This window comes from Haliotis rufescens, unplaced genomic scaffold (assembly GCF_023055435.1).
Source record: "Haliotis rufescens isolate VD_foot unplaced genomic scaffold, xgHalRufe1.0.p SCAF_1, whole genome shotgun sequence".
Taxonomy (NCBI): Eukaryota; Metazoa; Mollusca; class Gastropoda; order Lepetellida; family Haliotidae; genus Haliotis; species Haliotis rufescens.
In genome coordinates this window covers 17,429,169-17,455,887 of record NW_025963779.1, presented here as the reverse complement: position 1 = coordinate 17,455,887, position 26,719 = coordinate 17,429,169, and the positions used below count along the sequence as shown (strand labels likewise).

Sequence of the window (26,719 nt, the reverse complement as noted above, 5' to 3'; positions counted from 1 at the left end):
TACATCTGTGAGATATACAACAACAGGAGCAAGTATACCTACATCTGTGGGATATACAACAACAGGAGTATGTAAACCTACATCTGTGAGATATACAACAACAGGAGCATGTATACCTACATCTGTGAGATATACAACAACGGGAGCATGTATACCTACATCTGTGAGATATACAACAACAGGAGCATGTATGCCTACATCTGTGAGATATACAACAACAGGAGCATGTATACCTACATCTGTGAGATATACAACAACAGGAGCATGTATACCTACATCTGTGAGATATACAACAACGGGAGCATGTATACCTACATCTGTGAGATATACAACAACGGGAGCATGTATACCTACATCTGTGAGATATACAACAACAGGAGCATGTATACCTACATCTGTGAGATATACAACAACAGGAGCATGTATACCTACATCTGTGAGATATACAACAACAGGAGCATGTATACCTACATCTGTGAGATATACAACAGCAGGAGCATGTATACCTACATCTGTGAGATATACAACAACAGGAGCACATATACCTACATCTGTGAGATATACAACAACGGGAGAACATATACCTACATCTGTGAGATATACAACAACAGGAGGATGTATACCTACATCTGTGGGATATACAACAACAGGAGCATGTATACCTACATCTGTGAGATATACAACAACAGGAGCATGTACACCTACATCTGTGAGATATACAACAACAGGAGCACATATACCTACATCTGTGGGATATACAACAACAGGAGCATGTATACCTACATCTGTGAGATATACAACAACAGGAGCATGTACACCTACATCTGTGAGATATACAACAACAGGAGCACATATACCTACATCTGTGAGATATACAACACCAGGAGCACATATACCTACATCTGTGGGATATACAACAACAGGAGGATGTATGCCTACATCTGTGAGATATACAACAACAGGAGCACATATACCTACATCTGTGGGATATACAACAACAGGAGGATGTATGCCTACATCTGTGAGATATACAACAACAGGAGGATGTATGCCTACATCTGTGAAATATACAACAACGGGAGCATGTATACCTACATCTGTGAGATATACAACAACAGGAGCATGTATACCTACATCTGTGAGATATACAACAACGGGAGCATGTATGCCTACATCTGTGAGATATACAACAAAAGGAAACGTATACCTACATCTGTGAGATATACAACAACGGGAGCACATATACCTACATCTGTGAGATATACAACAACAGGAGCATGTATACCTACATCTGTGAGATATACAACAACAGGAGCATGTATACCTACATCTGTGAGATATACAACAACGGGAGCATGTATGCCTACATCTGTGAGACATACAACAACGGGAGCATGTATACCTACATCTGTGAGATATACAACACCAGGAGCACATATACCTACATCTGTGGGATATACAACAACGGGAGCATGTATACCTACATCTGTGAGATATACAACAACAGGAGCATGTATACCTACATCTGTGAGATATACAACAACGGGAGCATGTATACCTACATCTGTGAGATATACAACAACAGGAGGATGTATGCCTACATCTGTGAAATATACAACAACGGGAGCATGTATACCTACATCTGTGGGATATACAACAACAGGAGCATGTATACCTACATCTGTGAGATATACAACAACAGGAGCACATATACCTACATCTGAGAGATATACAACAACGGGAGCATGTATACCTACATCTGTGAGATATACAACAACAGGAGCATGTATACCTACATCTGTGAGATATACAACAACGGGAGCATGTATGCCTACATCTGTGAGACATACAACAACGGGAGCATGTATACCTACATCTGTGAGATATACAACAACGGGAGCATGTATGCCTACATCTGTGAGATATACAACAACGGGAGCATGTATGCCTACATCTGTGAGATATACAACACCAGGAGCATGTATACCTACATCTGTGAGATATACAACAACGGGAGCATGTATATCTACATCTGTGAGATATACAACACCAGGAGCATGTATCCCTACATCTGTGAGATATACAACAACAGGAGCATGTATACCTACATCTGTGAGATATACAACACCAGGAGCATGTATCCCTACATCTGTGAGATATACAACAACGGGAGCATGTATGCCTACATCTGTGAGATATACAACAAAAGGAAACGTATACCTACATCTGTGAGATATACAACAACGGGAGCACATATACCTACATCTGTGAGATATACAACAACGAGAGCATGTATACCTACATCTGTGAGATATACAACACCAGGAGGATGTATACCTACATCTGTGAGATATACAACAACAGGAGCATGTATACGTACATCTGTTGGATATACAACAACAGGAGCATGTATACCTCAATCTGTGAGGTATACAACATCAGGAGCATGTATACCTCAATCTGTGAGGTATACAAAAATGGTCCTGTTTCCAAGCAACAGGTAAACACAAACAAATCCTTAACTTAATTCCATATCATTACTTTAAAAAACAAAATTCTACCAAGCATATGGTATTAATAGCAAATACATTGTTGACAATCAATAATCTTTAAGACAAACATGATCAATTCAGAACAACATTGTGTGGTTTTAACAACAAAAAAACAAGCAATGTTTGCATGGCAGTAAATCCATTTTGATTAATAGAATCTGACTACGTTTTTGCATGCACCAAGGAGGACGACGAACAAACACTACCAATCCAACAGCTAGGCTACAAATCCCTGATCACATAATGCAAGTATATATGTCTTGTGTTTCATACAAGATCATAACTGATGGCAACGTCTGTGTAAAAAATCATTTACACATTAGAACCATTCTGCATTTTCGAAACAGATTCCATGTATCTGTGATATAACATCAGGCCTTTCCTCTCACACTCTTTGATTTCGACATTGTGCTCAGCCTAAGACAGGGACGTCTACTCATCAAGAGACAATTAACAAATATATATCCCTGTATAGCTAAAATGAGTCATATTCATCCTCTATCAGATCTGTTTGTGTGTTTGTTGTTTAACGCCACCCTCAGCAATATTCCAGCTATTTGACGGCAATCTGTAAATTATCAAGTCTGGACCAGAAAATCCAGTGATTGACATCATGAGCATCGATCCACGCAATTTGGATACGATAACATGCATTAACCAAGTCAGCGAGTCTGACCACCCGATCCCGTTCTCTATCAGAGATCATAAGTCATTACTTTTAATTTATTTGAGCTAATAAGGATGATTATTGTTTAAATGTTTTAGTTAGTCTGCTACTTATCGTGAGGTATCGTAAATTGATTGATTGTCTGACCAGTGTCTTGAGGAACACCTCTACCATGTGCACATTAGTAGGTTACAATATATTATAGACTATATATACTACCAAAATATGTTAATACAAATTAACAACTAAATTAATTAATAGAAAAGTACAAAATACAAAGTTCAATGTTTCCAATGCCTTTCAAACAATCAGACACGTATGGTTAGTTTGATATGAGTATTGCTATGTCAGGTTGTGGTGCATCACTCAGACTGACATTTAGTCACAGAAATAAAGTTATCTTATTGAAATATATACATTTATATAAAATAAAAATAATAAAATCAAAATCAGAACAATCCTTAATTTCGAAATCATTCTAGACTTGAGATGGACTCCTTTTTATTTTTTTCTCTAGGGTCTGGAAGACAGACTATACATCAATGCATGGTGCCTTACCCCAGGACAATATGGTGGGTGGTTCTGAGCACATGACCGTAGGACAATAGGCAATCCTGGGCCATGTTCCATAAAGCGATCATAGAGTTAAGACAATAGTTACTCTTAATTTTATAGAATAGGCTTACGACAATCGTAGCACGAGGATCCCTATGTGGAACCGGGACCTAGGCACTCCAACTCCATGCGTGTTTCAAGACCCGACTTGAGAAGGGATCATAGTGATACAATGTCATACCTGGCTGACAGTGTGTCACACACCCTGACATGGTATTCATGCTTTCAATCCCTAGCATACAACACCCACTTCCCACTTTAGTATATACACATATACCTCCAGTCAAAAATTCTTTTAAAAAAATTAAAAAAATATACCTCCAGCTCCAGTCCTTATGCTTAAGGTGGGAAGATAAGGATCCTACAATTCCTACTCCACCCCAAAAAATATTTCATATATGACCGTGGCTTCACTAACCAGTCAACAACATACTATCCTTAAAATATATTTCACAAACGTATATTAAGGCAAAAGATACAGTCAAGCTAAATTTTTCAACATTACATTCGACTTATACTCTCGGGTGGAACATCAGATTGACATCAGTCATCATACACAGTGGTGTATGTAAAAATAACATTTGAAAATCATATCAAAATAATCTTATCATCTATTTTTAATCATATTGCATGGCAAACAGGACATTTGATTTTGGGTTGTTTTTTGGTTTAACACCGCACTCAGCAATATTCCAGCTATATGAATGTTGGAACCAACAGGTATAAACTATTAAATGATAAGAAAGATTTTAGCACATTCTTCTTATTGAATCACATGTTCTGACTTGAAAGTTAGACCAAAGTTACTAGACAGGCGGGATAGGGGTTTAAGGGGTTTGAAAAATTACTGGCCCACCTAGAAAATTGCTAGCCACGGCAGGCAACCAGTGTTCAAAATAATAAAAATTGCATGGATGCCAGAGACTTTAGAAACTACAGGCCCTGACGGAACTCTTCAGGCCTAAGCAGTCCTACAGATCCACCCTTGATAACTTGGGTGCTTTATACCTCAAATAAGGTATTTCTCAGCTCAATTAAAGGTGATGTATTACTGACAGAATCTGGAAGAGGTGTATAAACAATTACACTAGTGTAACATAATATATTAGTTAGATGTTCTCAACGTGTTATGGAATAAAACCATCTTGAACATGCGGTATGGCAAGGTTAGCATCTGGTATTATGCAGATGAAAAGTTAAACATTTAATGCATTTCAATATCAATCAGTATCAGATCTTTAACATGGTTTATCCATAATACGGAATGGAATTTAAGAAAACGTGTCAAACAGGAATGATATTATTCAGTATATAGACAATAACTGATACAATCTTTGGAACAAAAATATTTGGAATTAATGGTTACCACAGGAAAAATATCAAGCAAAACCATCGTCAAAATCAATAATTTCCTCTTTCCTGAACTAGAAAATGATTCGTCACAACCAAGTGGTCATTACATGACATATAACAGAGATTGTTTGCTTAAAAAATCAGTTTACAGATCAGAGAAGCCAACAACAACAAAAAAGTGAAAAAAAATGAAATCTGAAATTCAAATTGAATAGGTGACATTTATAAAATGTGAAAAATATAAACAAATACAAATACAAAAAGATCAATGATATAATCAGACATTTTTTCAGCATCTGATGTTATCTGGTTGGTTTATCCATGTACGAAAGGGAGGTTACTCTTATTCAGCACTCTGTAACTCTATTATGCATACATGATTAATCTGCAAGACCAGAAAAACAGCATGACAACATATTCAAGTAACTCTTTGAAGAACACAAATAAAATCTGAACTATCTGTTTCAGATTTTCCCACCTACATGGACTTAAAAAATAAATTTGTAAACCAATAAATAAGAAAGGTTGGTCCTAACAAGTAGCTCTCTAAGGAGCCACTGGAAACAGGGTCACACAGTTGTCTTCACAGTGGACCATGCACACTAAACACTTGTGGTTTGTCAAAAAACATGTACAATAAGGTTCAGTATATAAAAACCAGCACTAGATATTCTACATAACTACAAGAAATGTACATAAAATATTGGTTTGACCACAGATCCCCAAAACAGTTACAATCATATTGAGATTCAGTATCAAATAAATACTGGATGTGAGATTCATGCATTATCACAAATTATTTCAGTTCAAACTATGAGTGACATTTGCAATGAATTTCAAATGACGTAAATTTGCTTCCGGTTATTAGCAAGTGGATACTGGAACATAATAAAAGCAATTCATTCTAGGTTGTAAGAAAATAAAATATAAACATCAAAATATTATAATGAAATAGTACTGATAAAGTCAAAGAAATTGTTGCTATGGTTACATATTCTTCATATGTTGTGATATGGTAATTTACGTGTTTGAAACTAGCACCATGAAATCATTATCATTTGCTGACAAAGCAAACCATTTTCTAATTGAGAATTGTGACTTGAGAGTATTTTCTTCATAAACAGTCAGATCTATATCCACATGATCAACAAACTGAGATGCTATTTGTCAGGAAATGACAACAGGCATGTGTAATTTGATTTCAAATTAATGTTATTGGGTTTCTCTACATCTTCTCCAATGTTTGTGTTTAACCATCTCCTGGTAAGAATGACATTGGTTCCTGGATGATTTCATAACTAGGAATAACCATAGCTGTCATTGTGGTTAGGTTTGGAAGAATGATTGACATAGTTTGGAAGACCTATGGCTACTGTTCACCTGCTTCAGAAGAATGATTGACATAGTTTGGAAGACCTATGGCTACTGTTCACCAGCTTCAGAAGAATGATTGAATGAAGAAACTATTTGGAAGAAGGCTAGAAACTATTCAGTGTATCTATTTTGAGGAATGATTGATGCAGCCATACAGAGGAACCATGGATACGATTCTGTTTATTGTTGTGAAGGAATGATTGATACAAACTACAGGGAGATCTCTGGCAACCATTCTGTACATAATTCTGAAGGAAGCTGGTGAGACTTCTTGCTATGGGTCGGTTAATCATTTGGTGGAAATATTGATGTAATCACAAGGAAGAACCCTGGCTACAATTCTGTTAATTCTATTTTGGAGGAATGATTGATAATCGGAAGGACATGGTTACCCTTTTGGCGAAACGATCAATGTACATATTGGGTAAAAACGTGGCTTCATTTCTGAGAAATGATTGACAGAACCATACACAGAAACCACAACTATTTTGTTTCTTGCTTTGGAAGAATGATTGATGCAACCATTGAGAAGAACCCTGACTACAAATCTGTTTATTAATATAGGTAATGATTTATGCAATTATTGGGAAGAGCTATGGTTACTGATCTGTTCATTGTTTGGGGGAATGATTGATGAAACTATAGGGAGGAACCATGGTTACTGACCTGGGTGCCGTTGAAAACAACCTAAGCGCTACGACAGTCGTAAGTCTATGTTAAGGTATGTGAGTTACGATCACCTTAGTGCTAAGATTGCTTTGTACAATGGCACCCTGGTAAATATTTTGGAGAAATACTCAGTACAAAAAGCATAAGGTAAACCTTTGCAATAATCTCTGCATATTAACATTGTGGTTATCTGACATTAGGGGGAAACTACACCCAGGCAAACAGTAGTCCATCTATCCTGCTGTTCCTCGGGAAACGAGAGGAAAGCGAAATTTTAAAATGACACCCTAAGCTTTGATGAAGATAGCAAGCAACATTAGTTTGAGTATTCAAATAATACAAATCACGTATGATTTTTCAAATGTACACAAAGTCGGCTACACTCATGAGGGATAGAACACAGAGCATTTTGGATTATACAGGAACCCTTTTCCATCTGGAGAAAATCATGAAAATAAGGCATTTGACAAATTCAACCAAATCCTTGAACACCAAGTTGGAGCAGGACGACTATGTGGAAATACCACTGAAATAACTTTTTTTGAACATTTCAACTGTTTATGGTCTTATTTAGTTTCAGGCAATTTGAGACATTGTTATTTTACTATAATATAAAGGAGACGGCTCTATTCAAATCAGATGCAGGTAATATATGTATGCGAACGTCAGCTGTTCCACAATAAGAGCTTTCCCCCTCTAAATTCAGTGTAAACAGGACGAGAACACCTACCTATACATATCTCATTGCACGTTGGTCCACTCAGGAAATGACACACAAGTGATGTTCATTAATGTGATTGTATTGACATGATTAAACTCAATTGTTTAAGAAGAGGTCAGCTGCTGCATTATTGACAAGTAGGTGATTTGATTCAAGGAATATTTCCATTCTAGATAATAAGGGGGTAATTAGAATTGCACTCTGAACACCCAGCTATCTCGTGGGTTTGAACTGATGGTGTGAACTTCTATTGTGAGTATCAGTTTCACAAGTTAAATTGTCTTCATCTTTGATCAAATTTCACTTAATTTCATGGTTAAAAAATAGAAGAAACCATTTTGCTCACAATCCTAACAAAATGTTCTCTCTGCTTCTGGAAGAGGTGGCAAATGCAAAATGGATGTCCTGATAACATTTCTTTTTGCATTTAGGAACTTTAACCCATGATATAACTAGGAAAAAAATATAGTTAATTATATATTGCATTTTAAAAAATAAGTTTAATATTTCAAATTAACAAAATGTGAAGAATATAATTATGTACTCGTGGTCAAAGGTCATACTATGAAAGTTCAGATATCATATTCAGATCAGCAGGTTCATTCATCAGTTTGGTATGTTCACAACTGGTTAAAAAGTATGTCCAATCCTTGTACAGAATCTTAGAGATCATCAATTGTTCAACGTAAGGTACGGAGGTATCACCCTCAGCAACATCAGCACCTTGATCCAGATGTTCCGACAAGAGGATCAAATAGTTCATGTAGATGTCAACCCAGACAGGTGACAGTTCAGTCTGTTTAGCAAGGAAGAGGAAAAGGCACAGTATCACTCCATTTTAGGCACTTGAGATTCAGATTTTGATCGGAATCGATAATCACTGGGTCGTGATCCATTAGGCTTCGGGTTTTCGGTGTGGGCCGATAGATTCCAGCTGACTCGAGTCTGGGATGTTCGGGTTAGAGTTGGTGTGGGCACAGAGTTGACTGTGAAGTTCAGATGTTTAGCTGAGACATTTCTCTGCGTCTTTGATCGTAGTTTGCTAGGGACGGCCATCATGGTGCTTGGTTGTATCACATAGCTAGAAAATGAGAGTGGGAGATCTTTTAAAGTCAGAAGGCGGGATTTTTCGTTACTTTAATCAATTGCTACTTCATTTCAACAAAACTCTATACACCTATACACGGTTGGTGAGCGTGAGTGAGTATGGTTTTACGCCGCTTTTAGCAATATTCCAGCAATATCACGTCGGGGAACACCAGAAATGGGCTTCACACATTGTACCCATGTCAGGAATCGAACCCGGGTCTCCGGCGTGACAGTGAATGCTTTAACCACTAGGCTACCCGACCACCCCTATATACACGGTTTGGGTAGCCTGGTGGTAAAAGTAAGCACTCATCTCAACAAAAGTCTGGGTTGGATGAAGCATAGGGTACAATGTGGGAAGCCTGTTTCTGGTAGCCAACATTGTCATATTGCTGGAATATTGCTAAAAATGACATAAAACCATACTCACTCATACAGGGAGACTAGGTGAGGTAAAATGGGGTATAACGTCGCATCAAATATTGATGCACTTATATAGCAACATGCATGCATATGTAGCTGCTTGTACTAGTTGATTTAAAGTGCTCGCACACTGAGATACCATGACGCAGTTAAACATAAATACCCCACTCAGACACAGTATAGTGACGCCAAGTTGACCAGTCCTTGTTTTAGCCCCTTAATGCCAAGCACAAGACAGGCTAACAAGAAGTACCATATTTTAATGTTTTTTGGTATGACGCGGCTGGGAATTGAACCCCGGACCTTCCGTTCTCTGGGCGCACGCTCTACCACTAGACCACGGAGGCGGTACAGGGAGACTAACTTGTCTTGTCTGAGGTAATGATCATGGTAATGGTGAAGCATCACTCTCTACAGAGCGAATAATAGCCGACAGTGTTTCCTTATAGAGGATTCATCACGAGTGTTTTTTAATATGGGAAATATCAACCGAGTCTTAGTTAATCGGTATTTGCCGAGCCTTTGGCGAGGCAAATACCGATTAACGGGACGAGGTTGATATTTCCCATATCAAAAAACATGAGTGATGAATTCTATTTATCATTTTCAAATTTTTGCTTCCAAATTAAGGAATAATTGCATTAAACATTAACATCAGCAACTTGTCGAAATCTTACGTATAGATCATGCGTAGTGATGCATGTTTTCCATAGCCATGTAAACCAAAATAAACAATTCGCTGAGAAAAAAAGTTCCTCGGATTATTTTAAACAAAATACTTGAACAGACTTTTGCAGAATAATTGAAACTTTAATAACGGTAACAACAACGATTCTGTGTAATCTGATTATATCTCTGGTGTAACTTCACTTATAATATATAGTTTCAAATCAAACCGCTCCCTCTTCCGGTTATCTAATTTGCATATCTAATTTGCATACTTATGTCATTGGGGTATGACATACATGTTTTTATGTCATAAGCTTATGTCATGGATAAATGCTTAAGTTAAATGATAAATCGTAATATGTCCTTATAACAAGATTAATATTTTGGCTCGCATAATACAATTTGTTCTTTCCAATACATCCTATTTACAATACGAAAACACATGATGATTATAATCATTCATAGAAGTTTATTCTTGAAAACAACAAAATCTAAGATTTATTTTTGGTAATTTGGCTCTTGATACAAAGTTTATCAGATTGGTCTCTAACATTTAAAAAACTATCACCTACATGATAAATACACTTACATCATATCTCCATTCTTCAGTTTCCTTTTGGGAGATGGGTTCACAATCACATAGGACAGCAAGCTATCTTGTTCTTTGGCTGGACCTGTACAAGCAAGATATATCCATGAATGAATTTGTAAGTTGTAGCAGGATCACGAGGGGTACATGGGGTTTTATGCCTCCCGCAGAGCCGGAGGAGGGGGGTATAAAATTTAAAAAGGGATACATAAAACCCCATGTACCCTGATTGATCAACAAATTTATCTTAACCGCCAATTTTTAATATGACATTGTAAAAGAATTCAAACAAATGCAAAATTGATAGAAAACAGCTGTTTGATTGAGCTGAGGTTAGCCTGCGCTATGTCACGTGACTTCTACTAACTCGGAAAGAGCATGCAGCTTTTTGCTTTGAAGCAGGATTAGGGATTTATTCTGTCTCTCAGAAATCCACGTGCAGCCTGATTTGCTCGTGGCGGGGTATAAGAGATTTATTCCCCTGCTGACCAATTTCTTCCCCTCCAGGCGGGTTACACAGTATTTTATCAAGATCACATGGACCAATCAGATCTCATCAATCTGACAGTGAGGTATGATAATGCTTTACATTGCATTCATAACAGAACAAGTGAACAGTCCCTATAAAACTGCATGTGTGCTGATAACTCAGGGAGATCTGTAGAGAAATACAACCTAAAACACTGAAGCTCTTAAAAAAGTGACGAATTTTGCTTTAGTCTTGTCCAAATTATCTTCTGGTTTAACAACCATGAAAATATAATAAAAAAGTTAAAAATGAGTTGTTTGGTTAAAAACTATAACATTCCCCTTTTGAATTTTTTGTATCCACAAAACCATCAACTGAATTCCTCTGGACTTCTTACCATAATCAAAATTTATGTCAAATCACTGAACATTTAACTGAAGGATGCTGGTGACAATGGGAGTCAGCTGTCTCTGGTGAACACTTGCTGTGCAGGTCAACACCATGCCCAAGTTCATGGGTTTCACCAGATTAGATTGTTTGTTTTTAACGCCACACTCAGCAATATTCCAACTTTTTGATGACATCCTGTAAATAATCAGGCCAGGAGCAGACAATCAAGTGACTGACATCATGAACATCAATTGATGCAATTTGGACACAATGACATGCATCAACCATGTCAGCAAGCCTGACCACTTGATTCATTTAATCGCCTCCTATGTCAAGCTAACCCAGGTCTTCATGGGGGGTTCACCAAAGTAGTAAATATCTAACATCACTTCGGTTATTCTAAAATCAGGCTGACACACTAAATATAATAACTGATTATCCCTTCTGCGGAGCATCCTGGCTGACTCACACCAAAACTGTCCAACGCATCATTTATTCTTAAACCATTATCATGACGTCCGGCTATTGATGTATTTGATTCTGGGCCAGGAATTCACTGGCCATCCTGAAAGTGCATTTTTTAACAAGTAAAACAATATGTCATCATGCAAAATTATAGAGAAATTATATCAATCATAGCATGGTTTTAGTGGGAGTAATCAATCAAATCTATTGATTTCGTCAATAGAATCAACCCACTGCCTCGTGGATAATTGATTCCACTTCCGGAATGAACACTTTCTCTATTACCTATTCCTGAAATGATCATGTTAAGGTATCACTCACATAATCATTTCAAAGGGAGATAACTCTACCATCACCAGATTAAAACTCTACATGTGACAAGTTGGGACTCAAGAGTGAGAGGAATATCAAAGGAAGACAACTCTGGTGACACAAAACTAGCACAGCTTCCGATCTTACTTTGGTCATCAGTAATGTTGAGGCTTTTCATTCTGCTGTTGATGAGATCCCGAGCCTCGTTCTGGTCCGTGTCAGAGAAGTACATTTTGCTGGCGATGGACTGTTTGTACTTGCCTCGTGGCTGCCTTGGCTTGCTGATGTTGTTATTCATGCTCTGTAAAGTAGAAAATGAGAATATTATTAAATATTAGTTCTGAAGTCTGAGGTAACTGTATTTCTCCTCTTTAAGAGATACAACGCTGTCAAGCAGGGTGCTTGTGGGTACTCAGTCAAGGCATTGTGAGCTAATTGTGATCCATTGATGAGTAATGTGTTAAATACAAAACTCAGCACTCACTGTCCAGGTAGGATTGCCAGCTAATGAGTTGAGTTTAACATTGCTTTGAACAGTATTTCAGTATTATCACAGCCTGAAATAATTAATGTCCTCAACGTTGGTGAAACCCAAGAGCAAGGGAATAGTGCTGATAACTAATAATAATCAGGTCAAATCTGAGATAAACCTGTGATATGATCCTAGCAAGCCTAAGGGATGCAACTCTGCACAGCAACTGGGTCCCATGATGAAAAGTATTTTGGGATTATGTGATATGGAGCGAGATGTTTGTGATAAATTGCCACATGCAACCATACAGATTTGTGCAAAGACAGGCATAGTGAAGATTTTTAATTTTGAAATTTGACACAAAACATAAAAAACATTTAGACAAGATATGTTTCTGGAGCTTTTGTAGGGCTGGGGTGAGTCCAAAATTACTCTCCGGGTACCCAGACCCCATTACCCGACCCAACCCAGGTCCCCGCTGTAGCTCTTGGTACAAAATGTCCGACGGAGAAATGTTTTACCAGAGCCTTGCAAAAACTATTTAGATAGTAATATATATTGTCGCATCATAGGTTTTCAGACATCATAGTTTTTGGAAGGCCATGACTGTCGCAATTATTCGTGCAATAATGGGGGGATGTAGCATCACACAGACATTGTAAACACTCAGATGATGACTTGTTTTTAAGAGAGAGTTGTCTTTTATTAGTGAATGAGATGTTTAACAGTTGTTTATTTGATTAGAGAGAAAACTATGAATGTTTAAGCATCTGAAAACCGATAACACAGGGATACACATATGAAATGATCTGGTCATGAATACACCGAAGTTGACTGAAGCGTTATCTTTATTCAAAAATTTAAAAGTCAGAAGGAGTGGGTGCATAGTCAGAAATAAACGCAAACATCAGTGACTTATAGTGTAACCATGGAGAATTTTTGTCATTAAACAATATATCATGTGACTAATCACGGATCCGGTCCGAGTTACCCGCCCCAGCCCTACTGTTGTGTTATAGTGAGTGAGTGAGTGAGTATGGTTTTACACCGCTTTTAGCAATATTCCAGCAATATCACGGCGGGGGACACCAGAAATGGGCTTCACACAGTGTACCCATGTCGGGAATCAAACCTGGGTCTTCGGCATGACGAGCGAACGCTTTAACCACTAGGCTACCCGACCGCCCCTTCTGTTGTGTTATAAGTAGGTGAGGAGTGTTATAGATCACAAACGCAAGACGTTACCCTGATATCTGGGTGTGAGGACACGACAGGCGTGGGCCGTTTCTCGGAGCGGTAGATGGCGATGGGGATCTCCCCTGTGGTGGAGCACAGGCCCTCATACAGCTCCCCATAGGTCGGGAACTGAACTAGGGTGGCTCTCCGGACCCTCACCTGCAACACCGTCATACAACCTTCTCATCTCAGACTTCTTCTTTTTTTTCAAATCATTTTTATTCCAGTTTCAGTGGTTACATACACAGTGATATATACATATATAGCAATTAACATTTTGGCACCGCATATTTGGAGGATAGGCCTTGATCATGAAGGATCGAGCAAGATGTTCTGGCATGAAAGTAGTTAACACCATATTTATGAGCAATCGTAGAAAGATAAGCTAATAATAAAGGAAAAAACAGTACCGAATTATAGTATTGTAATCCTTATCTTGGGTAAACATTACAGTCTTTCTTTGGCAATAGAGTCAAAGTGATTGGAAACAATCAATAATAACACACAGTCAGCAATCTATGTAAGATTCAAGGCATCATGTAAACCACAATACAATATCCACTTTTTGTTATAAGTGCTAAGCTTATTATTAGTTTTTGCTGACAGATATTCCAAATAAATAGCATCTTTTAATACTTGTTTAAAAACGTCTAATGAGGGTTTCTTTTTCTTTAAACTAGAAATAAAAATGTGTCTCTTAGCTAACATAATAATATGATTATTTGCAGGTTTTGCACTTATTTCACCAAAACATACATTAAATCTTGTAAAAAGTATATGATTATTTCCCACAGAATTCAGGAAAGCCTCCAAGTTTTGCCAGAATTAGAACACATATTCACAGTCATAAAATACATGCATCAAGTTTTCTTTCTCTATCTTGCAAAATTCACATAAATCATCATCGACAAGTTTCATTTTATAAAGTTCTTTTTTCGTATATATCATTCTATGCAGAAATCTAAATTGAAAATCTATCGATTTTACATCTCTAATGTCTTTTCTAAAAGAGAATTTTTTTTAGCCCATTCTAAGCATTCACCAAATTCAATTTCCCATTTCTTACATATTTTAGGTTGTGAGTCAGAAAAAAATAAGTTTATCATAAAAGAGTCTTGAACCTTTCTTACAAATCAATAAGTCCTGATAACAAGGAAGAATATACATGTCAAAGTATAAATCTACATCAAAATGTTTTTTAATTGCTGTTTTCCATGCTTGGGGAATAATTGAAATAAGCTGAACATAATGCAAAAAGGTCCCTTTAATATTGTATCTTTCTTTTAGAGTTTCAAATGGAATAAATCTATTTCCCTGACAAATATGTTTTAGGGACCAAATACCCTTAATATACCAATCTTTTATGAAAAACTTTGGGGAATTTAAGTAGTGGTTTAACCATAATGGTTGATTCATAATGTTTTCAATAAGAGAAAGGTAATTCATATTTTCCAAAATATTCACACCAAGCTTTAACAACATCGTTCCAATAAGGGTTAGAAACTTTTGTGTAAATAAAAGCATTTGAACCTAATCTTAGTAAATCTTTTACTGGAATGTCATATTGCTGACATTTCTGATGTTTAATACATTTACTTAAAAAGGAGATTTTTAGAGATTTCACAAAAGTTTTAATATCGGGCATTCTTAGTCCCCCGTTTTTATATTCTCTCTTAATATTTTCTCTTTTTATTTTATCTGTTTTTCCGTTCCAAAGAAAATAAAAAAATATTTTATCTAATTTCTTAATAAAAGCATCGGGCGGATTTGGGAATGCCGTGAATATGTGAACTAGCTGTGGTAAAGCAAGTGTTTTAATAACTGTAATTTTCCCAATTAATGTTAAATGCCTTTTTCTCCAGTTTGCTAAAAGTTTAGTGATATTTTCTAATCTTTTACGAGTATTGATTACCCATAAATCCTTTAATAATACCTAGAACTTCAAAGTCTCCAGTGTGCCACTCCAAGTTGAGCTGATCACATATTTTTAATCTACTCCCAGCGAGGGCGCCTATCCATAAAGCCTTTGTTTTATCCATATTAATTTTCAGCCCTGACATTTGGTAAAAATCGTTAAGTGTTTTAATTACAGCATTAAGACATTCCGGAGTACCCTCTAAGAATAATTCAGTGTCATCTGCATATTGACCAAGTTTATGTTCTTTTCCATGCATCTCTATACCTCTAATGTTTGTATTCTCTCTAATAAGTATGCTTAGGATTTCAGCTACTAGAATAAAAAGATATGGGGAAATGGGATCACCTTGTCTACATCCTCTTTCATTTTCAAAGAAAGAAGAAAGATGGCCATTTTGTATGACACAGGACAAACTATTGTTTATAAGCATATTTACCCAATCAACAATATAGGATCCAAAACCAATTTTTTAAGTACGTCTATTATGAATGATTTGGAAATTGCATCAAAGGCTTTCTCAAAATCTATAAGAAGAAGAAGCCATGTTTTATTTTGTTCTTTAGATGGAATATGATATCATATAATAATCTTTCTGCTATGCATCTTCCTGGTATAAAGCCAGTTTGATTTTCATCAATTAGGGAAGGGAGAGTTTTCTTTATTCTATCTGCAATACATGCACTCATTATTTTGTAAAATACATTAAGGAGAGTTATAGGTCGCCAGTTTTTAAGTAAAGTTCTATCCTTTTTACCTTTGGGAATACAGGTGATGATACCTCTGTTTACTGTTATTGTTAATTTCCTATTACTAAAAGATTCATTAATGTATCTGAAGATCCAAGGGCCTAATTCCTTCCAAAAAAAATAAAAAAATTCTATGCTGAAACCATCAAGACCGGGACTCTTGTTATTTTTCATATCCATGACAACTCTATTAATTTCTTCTTGAGTGATTTCTTGTTCTATACTATCTCTTATATTCAAATCAAGTTTAGGAGTTTTGATATCTTTTAAAAAACTATCAAGGTTATCGTTTTCAAAATTTGGATTAGTATATAATTTTTGATCGAAATGTTTTGTTGCTCTAGTATCTGGTTTCCATCTGTAATCGTATTACCTGAATCATCTACTAGTTTATGTATCAGCTTATTTGTAAAATTTCTTTTCTCTAAATGGCAAAAATAACTGGTTGGTTTCCATCCTTCATCATACCATCTTAGTCTGCTTCTAATTTCTTGAGCTCTTACTTCTTCCTCTCTTAATTGTTCTAATTCTAATTTAAGCTTGGAAAGTTGGGCGAATTTATTTTCATTTACATGTTGAAAATCATTTCTTATTTGATCTTCTACCTCGTTTATATCTTTTCAAGTGATTGTAATTTTATTCTTTTTTTTTTCTCTTCAAATAAGTTGATATTGAAATTGAGATCTCTCTAACTTTCATCAAAAAGGTTTCGAATACAATTGTTGCTGGGTATTTTAATTTTAAAAGCTCCACTGGAACATTATCCTGATCATTACAGGCATATTCAAGTTTAACTTCTTCAAGTGTTTTTTTAACCATATCACAAAATTCCTTATAAAATAACAAAGAGGAATTGAATTTCCAGTAACCCTTCCCTTTTTCTTTGTTTACAGATGTGGATAAGGTTAAAGAGATGGCTGAATGATCCGATTTGTAGCCTGCTGATATATTTGCATCTAGTGTAATATTACTTACATTTTCTGATATTAAAAAGAAGTCTAGTCTACCTTGTTGTCGCGGGTTCTTTTTCCACCAGGTATATTTATTAAAAGTAGGGTTCAGTTCTCTCCAAATATCATGAAGATGATATCTCTCCATATTTTCTATAATAAAATTTCGCGCTTTAGGTTTGTTGATATGTTTATAATTTTCAAGATCTATTACCAAATTCCAATCACCACATATAACCCAAGAGTCATTTTCAAATTCTAGCATATCTGTAAATAATTGTTTATACAAATTTGGATCATCATTATTAGGGCCATAAATATTAGCAATTACCATATCAATTCCATCAATATTTAGTGAAACAATTATGAAATTTCCATTTTTATCCTTTTTATATGAATGTATATCGATTTCACAGTTATTGTTAAAAAGAATGGCTACCCCTCTAGCATTAGATCTTAAAGGAGCGATAATACTTTGCAGGCCCCATTCATTTCTCACAATTGTTTCGTTCTCCTCAGAGATATGAATATCTTGAAGGCATATTATGTCAAATTTATTTTTTCGATAAATATTCAATACTTCTTTGCGTTTATTTTTATTTGATAGCCCTCTACAGTTAGCAGATATTATTCTAATTTTACTAGTCATTGTCAAATTTTAAAAGTATGATTGTCAATATACACATAACCACTCTAGGAAATTGCAAGCCACTGAAACCGTTTTTTAGTTTTTAAAAAAAACATAAATTGAGAAAAACATAAAAACAAACACATGTACCTCCTTTCATCAGTCTTGTCCACCTATTGGATCTGATACCTAAAATCCACCTATGAATATCTGGATATTTATATCATAAGGGAAAGGCCAAATCAAATTTACTGAGGCCTGGCAAAAATAGTTATTATGAATTAGCATATATCTTCCTGCTAATCAATAGAGGTTATCACGCGAGTGCGTTTGGGGATGGTAAATATCCTGCATTAGGAATAAACATTGTATTTAGCAAGCCTTGGTGAGCTAAATACATAGTGTTTATTCCTAATACAGGATATTTACCATCCCCAAACACACAAGCGTGATAACCTCTTTATCATATAATGTCATTCTTTAATTCTGTGCTTTAAAATCGCTTTCCCTCTCTCACAAACATTACCGAAATATTGCAAGTTTTCCTGGAATGCGCGCATTAATATTTATTACGTCATACTTACGCTAGAGAGATGGCCTGAATTGTGTTGAGCGTCGATTCCCAGCAGTAGGCGGACAAAGCTGATCAGGTACCCTTTCACAAATGTCTGCGGGGAAGAAGAACACGAACATTGGAGCATTATATTGATGCTTTCCTCTTCCTCATGATCCAAAAACATTTATTCTTGAAAGCAAACTTATATTAGAATACCCTGGAATCTGATTTTAAATTTAAGATGAATAGGAAACTTAGAAAGGCCTACACATTACCACATAAGACATAAACAGATTTAGAATTCTTTTTTAGATCCACTGACGTCAGCCTCATTGATTAGCACCTGTATCCCCATAACTTCCCCATAACTTCCAAGATGTTAGCTCTATCACATTGTGTGCCACCTTTATTACAGATTGCAGGGAGCAAAGTGTCATTGTAAGGAGCTTGCCCAGATGGCTGTCTGCTAGTAGAATTTTCTGGCACTCAGCTAGCTGTCTGGCTGAGAGATAGGGAATCTTATTCTCTTACCAGTACTCCTTGGAGGAAAAGGATAGACTGAAGCTTCTAAGAAGAGAAGTCATCGTAATGTGAAAGTTCACTTTTTGTTATTTGTGTGACATGAAGGCAAATAATTTTCAATGATAGGCTGAGGAAATTATACTAATTCATGAATCATTCCAAATGTGGACAAGCCATCGAAAGATCTACCATATAAAGGAAATAAGCCACCGATCTGAGTATTCACCCTGAATGTGAATCTGACCTTGGATCAGAATCTTACACTTGTGTTTATGGTTAGAGGCTGGATAGATGTACAGTAGAACATGGATATAACGAACTACAAGGGACCGGGGAAATCAGTTTGTTTATACGTTGTTCATTACCGTATTCGACATAATAAGCGCCCAGGGCGCTCTCAAAATTAGAAATAGGGGGCTCTTATTAGAATATATATTTTTGAGTTCAAAGAGCGTAAATTTCGTGGTTTATGCTGAAATGTTTATAAACGACAGATATATTTTTCCAGAATTTAATTGCCCATAATTAAGGGTGCATATAACAAACGTATTATGCACGAATAAATAGCCTTGTGTACATTTATCAATCGGAAGGGGTGCTAATTAGGATTGTTCACTAGCCAGTATATTAACAAATATCGCCGTGGGCGCTTATTAGAGCGGGGCGCTTATTACGTCGAATACGACGTAATAAGCGCCCGGGCGCTCTCAAAATTAGAAATAGGGGGCTCTTATTAGAATATTATTTTGGTGAAAAAAAACATGGATGAAAGATAAATTTCGTGGTTTATGCTGACAGCCTGAAGTGTTTATATGCGACAGATATATTTTTCCAGAATTTAATTGCCCATAATTAAGGGTGTATATAACACACGAGTGCGTATTATACGCGAATAAATAAGTCCTTTGTACATTGATCAATCGGAAGGGATGCAAATTGGGCTTGTTCACTAGCCAATATATCAGCAAATATCGCCTTGGGCGCTTATTAGAGCGGGGCGCTTATTACTTCGAATACGTATATACGTTTTCGCTCGGAAACAGCCGCCATCTCACAATACACATACACGTTTATACACGTTGCCTCCCTCTTCTACCGGTGATTTAGTTTAAAAGTACCCAATGATACAACTTCAAAACATTTTGATGCAATGGTCAGAAGAAATTGTATCTGAAATTATTATTTTATCAGAATAATATATTCCAATAATGTGTTAGTTACAGCTTTCACTATATATATTTAAAATTATAAGAACCATAAGCGTAGCACTTTGGTACAGGTGATTGCTATTGCCGGATATTTTTACGTATGAAACAATTTGACCAGTCATCGTAGGGACTTCCCGATTGCGAACACTGAGTAACATTTCTCAGTTCGCTATACACGTCACTAATTAGTGGTAGATTGGCTTGTCGGTGATCAGATATCAGTTCGCTATTTACGTTAGTTTGCTGTAGAGAGTTCGTTATGTATGTAAATTTTATATGATAAAATATAGGAGATAAATCGGAGATTTCTTAACAGTTTGTTGTATCCGTTTGTTCACTCTATCCTTGTTCGTTATATCCGTGTTCTAGTGTAGATAGATACATCAATTATAAATTCATCAATTATTTGGACCCCGAAGGTAGCGTTGTAGCAAGGGATCACTGTATGTTGCACAGCCAGTAACTGCTTTTCAATTTCAAAGGAAGGCAAGTCCATATATTTGTTAACTATCAAGCAAAGATAAGTCAACATGTTTCTTAAATATCATCCATGGCTATCCTGTTAGAATGTATGAAGTCTCTTTTTCATATTCCAATGTCTTTTCAGAAGTAAACCTGATAGATATATGGCTGACACGACACATGGCAATGCTGGAGATGTGGCAACCACTTTGAGGTGGGTGCAGCCGTACCTGGTACAGGAGCCGGTCCAGCATCCCTGCACTAAACACCTGGCCTGCAGCGAACGGGAGTCGGAACAGATGGGGCAAGTTGGAGCTTGTCCTCTCCTTCAGTTTCTGGGGATAACATGTCATTTTATCATGATAAACATTGCAATAATTAAACCATCTTCAATTGTCACACAGAACGTAAATACTTTGCCTAGAAATGTGTGTGCAATAGCAGCATCTTCACTGAACAGAGAGAAAAGGTCTCAAGAGGTCTCAAATACAAAACAATTTTGCCAATGTTAATTCGATATATCTTCAAAATGGCCATAGATGAAGATCAAGGAGGTATCTTATGTTGTGAACACTTGTAGAACGGTACTAATTATTGTGGCTTCCCTAGGCAGGGTGGAAACTTCACTAAATCCTGCCAATCTTCTGGGCATAATCTATGAAAATAGAAATCCAGTAAACATAAAATGACATTAAAAAGACTGATTTGCCATTTTTCTGCCCTGGTTTAGAATATATATCTTGTTTGATCACAGTATGCATGTCAGATATATGTTTCAACCAAGATTAGATCAGATGTTCTTTTAAGCAGACTTTTCATTAAGTTTGTTTGATATGTTTGGTATACAATGTACTGGCAATTTAAATAAATTGTCCATAAAAAAAATATTTTTTCCACGAATTCATGTTTTCATGAATGTGTGTTCAGTCAGCTACAAAAAGAATCAACCTGTGAAGATCCCGGGGTAGAATAGGTCGTCAGGAACCCAGGCTTGCCGTAAAAGGCGACTATGCTTGTCGTAAAAGGCGACTTATGGGAACAGGTGGTCAGGCTACTACTAAAATATACCCTTATTCATAGTTAGAATTAACAGGTAGATAAAAATAATAGTAAACCAACTCGTGAATGACTGTTGAAGATCCTACCTTTTCCAGCTTGGATATCTCCTGTGAGTACACATCGTGGGCCTGGAACTGCATGAAGCGCATGTTGGATGCATCGTTCAGCTCCGTGATCACGTTGGTGTTGGGGAACAATCTGAAATGAACCAAAATCCACCTTATTCTTGAACTACCACTAATGGACAATAAATACACAAGCAGAATCAAGAAATTCATCCCTTCTCTCAGACTCTATCCCACATGATATCAGGGGAGATGGGATAGCCTAGTGGTTAGTGCAGTCGCTCATCAGATCTAAGACTCGGGTTTGATTCCCCAGATGGGTACAATATCTGAAGCCCATTTTTGGTGTCCCCGACCATGATATTGCTGGAATGACGCTAAAAGTGGCATAAAATGCAAACCAAAACCGACTGACTGACTCATCAGGTCACTGCTAATATTTGTCTCTTCTTCCTTGTAGACATACCTGCAGCAAGACTTTCAGTGCAGACAAAGCATGGCTGGAAGAGAGGGATGTGATGGATCAAGAATTACCTGGATATCTTCTGGACTGTCACAACTGTTTCTGCATCAGCAAGAGTCTCCTCACTGGCGTCAATGTCCGACTCTTTATTGGAGATGACGACATGAGACGCGTGGTTGATGCCAGCACGGAGAAGGTCATCAATGCTGGGGAAGGGAGAGGTTGTAGCGTGATGACAAAACAAACAAAATGATTTAACTTTGGTGAGAAAAATCTGTTCAATCACACAAGTACTAGAAGTCACATTCTTTTCTATTTTGAATTTAGTTTAAAAAGGCAGATAAACAACGATACCTGGAGATTTTTCCTTGTAACCAGTAGACAAGAGGGAATGCAGCAATAGTCTCCAAGAACATTGTATCTGGTCTGGAAACAAAACCAAAACCTAGTGAACCCACAGAGTCATGAGCAGAAAATACCCCAGTGGTCAGAAGCAATATACATACTATAGCAGTCATCAGTAACATCACAGCAATAACTGAAATCTAGCATCGAGCAGTCAAAACAGGGATTGCCAATATGAGTTTCAGGGGCGGATCCAGCATTTTTAAAAAAGAGGGGTCCAAAATATCAAAATCCTCTCTCATATAATTTTACTGCCTACTACATGCATTTGGTTTTAAAAAGCGGGTCCGGACCCAATGGACCCCACTTCTGGATCCGCCCATGAACTGACACAGGGTGTGACGTCACATTAGCAAGATCATATCTGCATGGTCTTCATTCCTTATGGTCATAGAAAAGTGCTTGCCACATTTACTGACCAGTTCGGCCATCTTTTCCACCCTATTGTTCTTTCATTCTTTAACAGGGACAGACTGATTGCTTGAGTCCCTACAGACTTTGAGACAAGTTACCAGCATCAGCTGTGTGTAACGTACTCTTGTTCCAGCAGCAGAACTATGGGGCTGAGAGAACCGAGACTATGGAAGCTGGTCCGTAGCGGCACGATGAAGTTGTAGATCCCGGTACTGGCATACTCAGCAGCCAGGATGATGATCTGGCCCTTCCAGTGGTCATCTTTGGCTGTCTTGGTCTGACAGTGGTCGCAGTTCTGTCACAACACACAACAACAATTACTCATGTAGGACACATTATTGGAGGGGATTCCCCGAACCTGTGATGTTAACTCACCTGACAAAAGAACCAAGGTTTGAAGTATGGTAGCCCATAAAATGAGCCAATGTATACATCAGCACCTTCCCCTATCCCTCCATACACACAGACACACTTGGAGAAGTCTACATTAGTCACCTCTTACAACAAGGACAGTCGCCTTTTAAGGCAAGCATGGGTTGCTGAAGACCTATTCTAAAGATCTTCATGGGTCTTGTAGCCTACACACTTTACCAGTGGTGATCAACAGTTAATCGAAATTAAGAAATGCACTTTTATGTCAAATATAAGGTGTAATATTTGAGTCAGTATGGTTTTACGTCGCTTTTAGCAATATTCCAGCAATATTACGGCTGGTGGCACCAGAAATGGGTTCACACATTGTACCCATGTAGGGAATTGAACCCAGGCCTTTGGCGTGATGAGCAAACGCTTTAACCACTAGGCTACCCCACCGCCCCTTTGGTGTTATAAACAAGAAGGGAACTTTATAAGGCTTTGACAAATGAGGGTACCATGAATGAGGGTCACAAGTTATACCAGTTTTGGGAATCAAACCCAGAAGTTACCCATGAAATAACCGAGACCCTCACTCCCACACAAGACTATGCTGCAGTACCTGCCCCCACTCCAGACAGCAGTAGGGCCTTGGGTCCTGGTGAAGATGGCACTTGGTTCTCCGGGTCCCCACGTACAGTGTGCTGGGAGGGGAGCCAGTCATGTACCTGCACAGACAAGAGACAGGGTGAGGGACATCCTTGCATCATTGGCAAGCTCACTTCAGATACCTGATTTTTGTTTTTTCAGAAATAATATTTTGTATATAATTGAAACCCTTCCTCATTCTCATAACATCTCACAAAAAAACACCACCACATCCACTATCTCACCCATCAACACCACCACATCCACTATCTCACCCATCAACACCACCACATCCACTATCTCACCCACCAACACCACCACATCCACTATCTCACCCATCAACACCACCACATCAGCTATCTCACCCATCAACACCATCACATCCACTATCTCACCCATCAACACCATCACATCCACTATCTCACCCACCAACACCACCACATTCACTATCTCACCCATCAACACCACCACATCCACTATCTCACCCACCAACACCACCACATCCACTATCTCACCCATCAACACCACCACATCCACTATCTCACCCACCAACACCACCACATCCTCTATCTCACCCATCAACACCACCACATCCACTATCTCACCCATCAACACCACCACATCCACTATCTCACCCACCAACACCACCACATCCACTATCTCATCCATCAACACCATCACATCCACTATCTCACCCATCAACACCACCACATCCACTATCTCACCCACCAACACCACCACATCCACTATCTCACCCACCAACACCACCACATCCACTATCTCACCCATCAACACCACCACATCCACTATCTCACCCACCAACACCACCACATCCACTATCTCATCCATCAACACCATCACATCCACTATCTCACCCATCAACACCACCACATCCACTATCTCACCCACCAACACCACCACATCCACTATCTCACCCACCAACACCACCACATCCACTATCTCACCCATCAACACCACCACATCCACTATCTCACCCACCAACACCACCACATCCACTATCTCACCCATCAACACCACATCAACTATCTCACCCATCAACACCACCACATCCACTATCTCACCCATCAACACCACCACATCAACTATCTCACCCATCAACACCACCACATCCACTATCTCACCCATCAACACCACCACATCCACTATCTCACCAATCAACACCACAAGATCCACAACCTCACCCATCAACACCACCGCATCCACTATCTCACCCATCAACACCACCACATCCACTATCTCACCAATCAACACCACAAGATCCACAACCTCACCCATCAACACCACCGCATCCACTATCTCACCCATCAACACCACCATATCTACTTTCTCACCCACCAACACCACCACATCCACTATCTCACCCATCAACACCACCACATCCACTATCTCACCCATCAACACCACCACATCCACTATCTCACCCATCAACACCACCACATCCACTAACTCACCCATCAACACCACCACATCCACTATCTCACCCATCAACACCACCACATCCACTAACTCACCCATCAACACCACCACATCCACTAACTCACCCATCAACACTACCACATCCACTATCTCACCCATCAACATCACCACATCCACAACCTCACCCATCAACACCACCACATCCACTATCTCACCCATCAACACCACCACATCCACTATCTCACTCACCAACACCACCACATCCACTATCTCATCCATCAACACCATCACATCCACTATCTCACCCATCAACACCACCACATCCACTATCTCACCCACCAACACCACCACATCCACTATCTCACCCACCAACACCACCACATCCACTATCTCACCCATCAACACCACCACATCCACTATCTCACCCACCAACACCACCACATCCACTATCTCACCCATCAACACCACATCAACTATCTCACCCATCAACACCACCACATCCACTATCTCACCCATCAACACCACCACATCCACTATCTCACCAATCAACACCACAAGATCCACAACCTCACCCATCAACACCACCGCATCCACTATCTCACCCATCAACACCACCACATCCACTATCTCACCAATCAACACCACAAGATCCACAACCTCACCCATCAACACCACCGCATCCACTATCTCACCCATCAACACCACCATATCTACTTTCTCACCCACCAACACCACCACATCCACTATCTCACCCATCAACACCACCACATCCACTATCTCACCCATCAACACCACCACATCCACTATCTCACCCATCAA

General features: G+C 38.1%; 2 protein-coding genes across 5 annotated transcripts in view; both read right to left on the bottom strand.

The window, feature by feature from the left end:
• Nucleotides 1-701: 701 nt before the first annotated feature.
• Nucleotides 702-5,331, bottom strand: LOC125373845. Its single transcript, XM_048384848.1, has 3 exons — nt 1,212-5,331; nt 1,057-1,095; nt 702-707 (listed from the first exon to the last, which is right to left on the bottom strand). Exons 1-3 carry the CDS (start codon nt 2,253-2,255, stop codon nt 702-704), a joined length of 1,089 nt encoding a protein of 362 aa, XP_048240805.1. The 5' UTR covers nt 2,256-5,331.
• LOC124149834 (potassium channel subfamily T member 2-like) overlaps nt 4,144-26,719 on the bottom strand; it is a 98,023-nt gene continuing 75,447 nt past the window's right edge. For 3 of the 4 annotated variants that reach the window (XM_046521631.2, XM_046521644.2, XM_046521653.2), the window contains 11 exons: nt 24,438-24,543; nt 23,584-23,756; nt 22,997-23,068; nt 22,714-22,848; nt 22,201-22,312; nt 21,286-21,390; nt 18,892-18,975; nt 14,075-14,224; nt 12,505-12,658; nt 10,722-10,806; nt 4,144-9,032 (listed from right to left, as the gene is read on the bottom strand). In XM_046521631.2, coding sequence (XP_046377587.2) covers nt 8,780-9,032; nt 10,722-10,806; nt 12,505-12,658; nt 14,075-14,224; nt 18,892-18,975; nt 21,286-21,390; nt 22,201-22,312; nt 22,714-22,848; nt 22,997-23,068; nt 23,584-23,756; nt 24,438-24,543 — 1,429 coding nt within the window. In that variant the 3' untranslated portion in view covers nt 4,144-8,779. The remainder of the gene's footprint in view (nt 9,033-10,721; nt 10,807-12,504; nt 12,659-14,074; nt 14,225-18,891; nt 18,976-21,285; nt 21,391-22,200; nt 22,313-22,713; nt 22,849-22,996; nt 23,069-23,583; nt 23,757-24,437; nt 24,544-26,719) is intronic. The other variant, XR_006863170.2, reaches the window with a different exon arrangement.

What these genes read in the sequence shown, in the direction of transcription:
- LOC125373845 (XM_048384848.1), bottom strand. Translation starts at nt 2,255, where the DNA reads ATGTGCTCCCGTTGTTGTATATCTCACAGATGTAGGTATACGTTTCCT. An exon ending in TTGTTGTATATCTCACAGAT is followed by an intron (nt 1,096 to 1,211) that starts GTAGGTATACGT and finishes TATCTCACAGAT; the next exon opens with GTAGGTATACATGCTCCCGT.